This window comes from Panicum virgatum, chromosome 2N, assembly GCF_016808335.1.
Source record: "Panicum virgatum strain AP13 chromosome 2N, P.virgatum_v5, whole genome shotgun sequence".
NCBI classification, from domain to species: Eukaryota; Viridiplantae; Streptophyta; class Magnoliopsida; order Poales; family Poaceae; genus Panicum; species Panicum virgatum.
Window position 1 is genome coordinate 33,568,185 of NC_053146.1, and position 7,558 is coordinate 33,575,742.

At 37.7% G+C, this 7,558-nt stretch overlaps 1 protein-coding gene across 2 annotated transcripts; it reads left to right on the forward strand.

The window, feature by feature from the left end:
* Positions 1-1,748: 1,748 nt before the first annotated feature.
* On the forward strand, positions 1,749-6,546 carry LOC120660222 (dTDP-3,4-didehydro-2,6-dideoxy-alpha-D-glucose 3-reductase-like). 2 transcript variants are annotated; one of them, XM_039938642.1, is made up of 12 exons: positions 1,749-2,069; positions 2,276-2,416; positions 2,946-2,994; positions 3,216-3,233; positions 3,332-3,447; positions 3,537-3,650; positions 4,587-4,637; positions 4,975-5,063; positions 5,141-5,201; positions 5,285-5,362; positions 5,576-5,683; positions 6,094-6,546. In XM_039938642.1, the coding sequence occupies exons 1-12, from the start codon at positions 1,926-1,928 to the stop codon at positions 6,220-6,222; spliced, it is 1,098 nt and encodes a 365-aa protein (XP_039794576.1). In that variant the 5' UTR covers positions 1,749-1,925; the 3' UTR covers positions 6,223-6,546. The 2 variants fall into 2 exon arrangements, with proteins under 2 accessions (XP_039794576.1, XP_039794577.1); XM_039938643.1 differs by lacking the exon at positions 3,216-3,233 and having other exon boundaries at positions 1,757-2,069; positions 6,094-6,460.
* Positions 6,547-7,558: the final 1,012 nt, after the last annotated feature.

Genomic DNA, 7,558 nt, shown 5'->3' on the forward strand with positions numbered 1-7,558 from the left:
TTATTCTAAACTGTTAGTGCGCTCAAAGCTTCTTGATAATCCCCATTTTTTATTTGGGGATATTGGGTAGAATTGCTAATTGAAATACAAGTTGGAACTTGAGCGTCTAAGTCACCATAAATCCTGCAAGATAACACAACTTTGCTTCACCAACCAAGTGCCACCTTAGTATTTTAGGGTTGCCTGCACCATAATCGGTTTAGTGGGGGGTTTCTACATCCGATTTTCTGTGGTGGAGTGAACTTGGGAGCTGGTATACCACACTATATACCAAGTACAACGACAAATTGGGAATAACATTCATGTGTTGGCAGCATCTGTAATTTAGAAACACAAATTTTTTTTCTGACCACGCATGCGACAGAAGATTAACGAGAAGGGAAAGACGGTGTCCAGAAGAGACCTGAAAAAAATTAAAGGAAAGACGGTGTCCAGAAGAGAAGCACAGGACCGTGCGATGCTCGGTTGGTCAGCCGAGCGGGGGCTCGCTACCCGCCCGCGTTGGAGCGCTGAGGTCGACGCGGGCGGCTCATCCGGGTTTTTTCATGTGGTCCCCTCTAGATTAAGGTAATACACTCGCGTGTGTGTTCAGTGGTGTAAAACGTATTCTCATTTTGTACTCTATTAGTTTGTAATATTATCGTTGTTTTACAAAAATTGAGTACTGTTAGCACACTACCATATATTTTACCATTTATAAATGTAAATATTATTTATCCTAAAGGGATCATAGTATCCCGTTCGTCTTATGGCCCTCAAAATCATAGAGCCTACCCTCCGTGCGTGTGTGCGTGTCCAGTGATGTAAAACGTACTCCCATTTTGTGGTATAAAACGTATTCCTATTTTGTACTATTAGTTCGTACGTTGTTTTACAAGAATTAAGTACCGTTAGCATCACTACTATATATTTTACCATTTATAAATGTAAAGAATATTTATCCTAAAGGGATCATAGTATCTCATTCATCTTAGGGCCTCAAAATCATAGAGCTTACCCTGTTTTTGTTATCTCCTAGTAGTACTACATCTCTAAATTCATGGAATGAAAAAAGAATACTATAAGTAATATGATAACAACAACTCGTACAATAATGAGTAAGCGGTCTCATATTCCTTAAATTTAACTTATGAAGTGATTGTTTCGCAAGCCATGCACGCCCTTATCTTTACTCCTCTTTTCTTAAGGGGTGTTTGGATGGGGTGACTAAAATTAGTCACCCCCACTTTTAGTTACTTTTAGTCATCCATTTCGGATGACTAAAAGGGATTAAAATTCTCTAGTCCATTAGTCTAGTTTCAATGGAAGTTTTATGGAGGGTTTCATAGCATTAAATATTATCAATTTTGCTGATATAACAAGGGGAGAGAAGGATAGAGTTTCATAGAAAGTGAGGAGAGTTTTATTACAATAAAACTCATCTGCCACAGTTGTTCCAATGTAGTTAACAGTTTTTGGTCGGTGGGGGCAACTAAAAGTGACTAAAGTGATCTCTCTTTTTGAACCACCTGCCTAGCTTTATCTCTCCTTTCTCCCTCTCCTCTCTCTCTTCTCTTTAGTCCCCTTTTAATCTCTCTATTCAAAAGAGGGATGACTAAAATTTAGTCACCTAACACATAAAAAGTTCTATGTAAATCTGTACGAGACAACCAATAAAACTGCTCATATGTGTAGTGATATGATACTTGCCCTTAGTCGTGCTCCCAAATTCACAACAATAGAATAAATATATGTCAACGGTTGGGTTACGACCAACGAGAATATCTGAACCGTCGGATTCTTCCCGTTTCACTGTTCGTCTTCTCCAAAGTGAAAACCTCGGCGAGGCTCGCCAGATCTAATCCAGTCTTGCAGCAGCTGAGGCAGCCACCCGGCGGAGGAGGGAGAGCAGAAAGGCACCCAAGAACCGTGGAGAGCGAGTGAGCATGGCGGGGGATGGCGACGGCCGCGCGGGCCTTCCTCGGATCGCGGTGGTCGGCGCCGGCATCTTCGCGCGCACGCAGTACATCCCCAGGCTCCGCGAGATCGCGCACCTCGTCGTCCTCAAGGCCATCTGGAGCCGCACCCAGGTGTGTGACCCCGTCCCCGCCCCTCTGCGGATCTTGGCACTAAAGACCATAGAATGCGCACCAAGTCACGGCTCAATCACTGTCTCGGCGTGCAGAGCTGCAAATTGCTGTGATTGCTCCAATCTGCTTTCCCTGATTAGGCGCTGTCTGTGACGCACCACTGCAAAATGGAAGCAGCCTCTGACCATTGTGGCACATTCCTTCAGGAATCCGCAAAGGCGGCTGCGGAGCTTGCTCGCGACTTTGCCCCTGAGATCGAGTGCAAATGGGGTGATGCGGGGCTGGAGGAGATCATGGGAGACTGTTCAATCATGGGCGTCGCTGTTGTTCTTCCTGGGCAAGTACAGGTCTGTTCTCGAGAATTTCTTTCTTTCCACATCAGTAGTAAAAGCAATTATGTAGAGCTGTCAGAAAGAATGAAGAAGTACTGTCTAGTTTACTACGCATCGTACATGATCAGTCTAGAAACTTTGTTTAGCGACAGTTTAGAACTTTACTAGAACATGGTATTCACTGTCCCTAGGATTCTTGATACACAGCTATTAAGTTAAATAGTTCTGCTCACTGACACTATTCCAGATGAGACTGTTGAGTACTAGTTGCGTGTCATTGCTGTTTTTCATCATCTACAAGCATGCTATGGCTATATTCTCTGTGATCCTTTTCTTTCGGTTACCTATCATTAAATATTTTGGGCAATTCCCCTTGCCTTATCTGTTTAGCCATTAATCCTTTGTATTTATTTCTTTTATGATAACTAGTTTCTAAACCCACTTTTATCTCTGGAACAGAGAAATGATACTATGCTGAACTACAATGACAATCTGACACCCTGTTGAGCCTTCTTAAGTCTTACCGTACTGTCCAATTCTGCAGGTTGAGCTTTCCCTAAAGATGCTCAAGGCAGGAAAACATGTGATTCAAGGTAAATAACAAGAAAAAGAAGGATCTTAGTGACATGATTTGGGCTACTGCCTACTGGACTAGTAGCTGTAATTAAATTCACCCACAAACAAAAAAAGAAGTCAAATTCTTTCTCTTGGATCGTTGGTTAGTAGTTTGCTGTCAAATGAAAAAGAACCGTGCTTTCAATTGTTCTAATTTGTTTGTCGCTGTTTGCCTGATATATTTTGCTGTGGTATGAAGAGAAACCTGCTTCTGCATGTAAGTATGTTTTTCTTTCTGTATTATCTTTCATAAGCATCATAGATTTGTAGTTGATATAATGGTATATCTGATAAGCGTTACCATAATATTTTCAGCAACAACAGAAGCAGAAACCGCACTTTCAGTCTACAATTCATTTCCAAATCAGTTTCCATATAAACCAATTTGGGCTGTCGGAGAAAACTACAGATTTGAACCTGCCTTTGTGGAGGTACAGTCACAATATTATAATTTTTTTTATCACAATTGTTATTTAACTAATTTATGCTTGTCATCTAATCTGTTTATCCTTGTCTACAGTCTAGCAAGCTGATCAAAGATATCGGTGATATGATGCACATCCAAGTTATCATTGAAGGGTCAATGAACAGTTCAAACCCATATTTCAATAGCTCCTGGAGACGAAATTTTGTGGTAAGGAAACACACAATATACATTTTCTTTATCCATAACGTGCTTCATCTTCTGTTTTTCACAGTGTTGTCCACCTTAAAAATTTCAAGCTGAAGCATAAATAGCTGAAGTGGGCAGCGGTTAAAAATAGACATGTTTCAAATTACCAGAGTATCTCAGATGAGCAATGTATAGTTCACTTGTTATACAAATTATCTGCTAATGTTACTAAACATTAGATCAAATATCAAACCAAAAGTTTTTTTTCCTGAACACTATCATCTTATCAGTTAATGAATAATTTTATCCCCAAGTGATGCAATATTTGAATAGTTGCATGCTTTTCCTTTTTCAGTGTGAATTTAACTTTCTATTCAATAAAATTGTACTACTCTGTTTGATAACTTTGAATGATAGTTTGCCTGATTCTATCTTCTATAGTACAACTCAAATATATATAGGTGCTAGTAGCATATGTTTTGTCATGTTTAACTAAATCTCTACTTCTGTCAGTTTAGCTGTTGTTTTTGTAACAATAATCTTCTGTTGGATCGTTCAAGTTTTGCAGTTTTGAGATATCCAAACAGTTGTGGATGCCTTTTTCAATAACTACACTCCAGTAAATATTTTTCTGCTGGTCTGCAAATGATTTATTACCCAGAGCAGTATAGAAATGTTTCATTGTAATCATGATGCCTCCTGTTAGCAAGGTATTTAGCGGGCCAGGCCTTAGGCCGTGGCACCCAGCCCCATGTGGCCAGGGTTGCCCTTTGGATTTAGTGGTAATTGATTCAGATTAAGCAAGGATCACCGTTGATTGGGTGTTTCCTATAAACCCTAGATGATCCTTGCCTATATAATGTACTCCTTGTACTCTCTATAATCAATCACTCAGTTTATCCGAGCCATATTTGCTTTCACCTCAATTATCCTTACTGTGATAACTTTAAATGGCAGGGTGGTTTCGTTCTGGACATGGGTGTCCACTTCATTGCAGGACTCCGAATGGTAATTTTAGCATGCTGTATTGCAAAGTTTGATAAAGTACAGATCAGATTGTTATCTATGTTACTAGAAGCAACGTTGCTGAGTTAATAACTGTAATCAATTTTTAGAATTTGTTACTCTACATCCACATAGAAACTTCAGTCTTGAAAATGCACAACTGCTTATGTCACCTTAAGGTTGGATTTGCCACCTTGGAACTTCTTTGATAGTTATATCCTTTCTTTCAAGTGACTTAGCCATGTTTCTACTTATTACTGAATTGATATGCCATTTAAGATAATTAATACAATTAATTTCCTTGCCTGCTTTATTAAGATGAGGATCTCTTCTCTTACAGCTTGTAGGTTCAGAAATCACAAGTGTATCATCTATCTCCCGTCATGTGGATATGGCTTTGCCACCACCAGATAACATATGTTCCCTTTTGTAAGTTTTTGGAACTGCAAGAGATTTTGTGAACCAAATTTTTTTATAACTTACGGATGCTTGATGATTTCATGCAGCCAACTGGAAAATGGATGTGCTGGTGTCTTTGTATTTGCAGTCAATTCAAGGTCACCAAAGGTTGAATTGAATCTTGTAAACTTATAATATCGCATAGTCTTAGTTTATTGTCAGTGTTTCTCAGTTTGCTAATAATTACACAGCTATTATGGCGGGTCGACGGAACAAAAGGAACAATTGAAGTAGAACGTGGAGTTGATAGTGGGAAACATGGTTACCAGGTAAAAAGGCCATTTAATTCAGTTGAGTTGATGGCTCACTAGTGCACTGTTTATGCTGTTTCACAGTACTGTCACAGAGGTTTTCCTCTTTGTTTTTATTTGCAACCAAATTATGATAGTGGTGTATGATAGCATTATTAATGAAATTGATTGTTACAATAAAGGTGCTTGTGCACAAACATTTTACTTATGAACCACCTCATGCATTTGCAGGTGTTATTCTCTGGTGAAAATGGGCAGTGCCAGAAGAAGTTTTACCCATTCTGCGGAGTGAATGAAGAACTGAAGATGTTTGTCCAGGACATGTTGGCGGCTAGCAAAGTACTGTTATTAGCTAATCATTTTCAAATTAATTTTATTATCTCATTGCACCAAGAAGCATTTATTGAAATAACTTGGCATTTCCCTTTTGAAAAAAATCCCAATATATGATCTAAGTTGTCGTGCCTGTTGTTACAATATGCTATTGCAACACCAAGATTAGCTGTATATTGCAACATCTAGTTTGAACTTTTTTTTTGAGACTACATCTAGTTTGAACTGTAGGAGAATCCAGTTGCTAACAAACATTTGTTAGCATATGAAAGTAGCTCAACTTTGTCCTGTTATAGATCATTTGGTTACTTTTTATTAACAAGAATTGGTAGTAAACACAAGAAGATTTACTCTTAGTGCATGCTTTTGCTTCATTCCAAATTCTTATATTTGTTCTAAACAAAATGGTGACACAGGATGGAGACCATGAGGCTGAACCCCGCAGTTCTTATGTCGAGGGTGCCCGTGATGTTGCCGTGCTAGAAGCCATGCTAGAATCTAGTGCGAAGCAAGGGGCCCCAGTTCAAGTGAAGAGATTCCCATAGATGTGAATTATATCACACAAAAGACTGTTTCTTCTAGCGTGATTGTCCATTGGAACAGCATAGATTCATGATAGTAAAATGAACACTGCTCCATCTTCCAACTTCATACCATTTATGGTATAAAATGCAAAAATGGTAGATCTAGAACCACCATTCTTTAACTCTGATCTACCAGGTATATATCTTCATAAAATCATGTATTTTTTCATAGAAGAATTGCTCTTCTGTTCCTTGTTTACTTGCTTGGCTGCGGTGCTGAAAAGCAGGTAGCTTATTTTTTACTTTGTGGAAATCAAGCTGAAATAAATGTTTTATATTCATGCCTGGATTGTGATTTTCACACTAAGCTCTATTCACGAGAAATTAAGGATTGCTACTGGACAGAATTGCCCCCGAGACCTGTCGGGCCAATCCATCAATGGCCTTTTCTTGGTAGTAGGGATGTAAACGGATCGGATAGGGATGTATATTGTATTTGTTTTCACATTTTCTATAGGATTCGGATTCGAACACGAATAGTCTCGGATACAAATACGGATTCGAATTGCTTCGGTTACGAATACGAATAGATGTGTATCAAATACGGAGTGAACCAGATGCGGATCATGTTGGGCACGGATGTTTATTCGAATATCGAGTAAAGACAACATTTATTCATATATCACACATTTTGGAGGCTAGATTTGAATTAAAATCATGCTTGATTATAACAATAGTTGACATACCATTTTAGGCACTCAACTACACGACATTGACATTCTAATTTATTACATGCATAATATATGTAGGAGATATCAATTTATTACTAGAGTTTGAATTATTATACGATATTGAGTTTTTATTAAAATAGAACGTCGAATCATTGCTAAAGTTTGTCTTTACTTCTTAAAATAGACTAAGAATAAATAAGATTCAACTTCTATAGAGTGGCAATAGGTAGATTATATTTTTTGAAAATTTTTGGTGCTAATTTTATGTTTTTCTGATTTCAAATGAATTAGTTATAAACTTTTAGAGACAAATTCAATTTATATTAATGTATATATTTTACATTGTAAAACCAAAGTAGTGGAACTAGGTAGATTATATTTTTAGAAAAAAATTGGTACAAATTTTATATTTTTCTGATTTGAAATGAATTAGTTACAAATTTTTAGATATTAAATTAGTTTTTTACTAATATATATATATATATTATAAAACTATCTGAATTTGATATCCGAATCACCTATCTGGATTATCCGATATCCGACGGATATTGGCCATATTGTATCCGAATCCGCCGAATAAAGTATCCAAATTCTTATCCGATATCCGAAAAAACATTTGGATATCA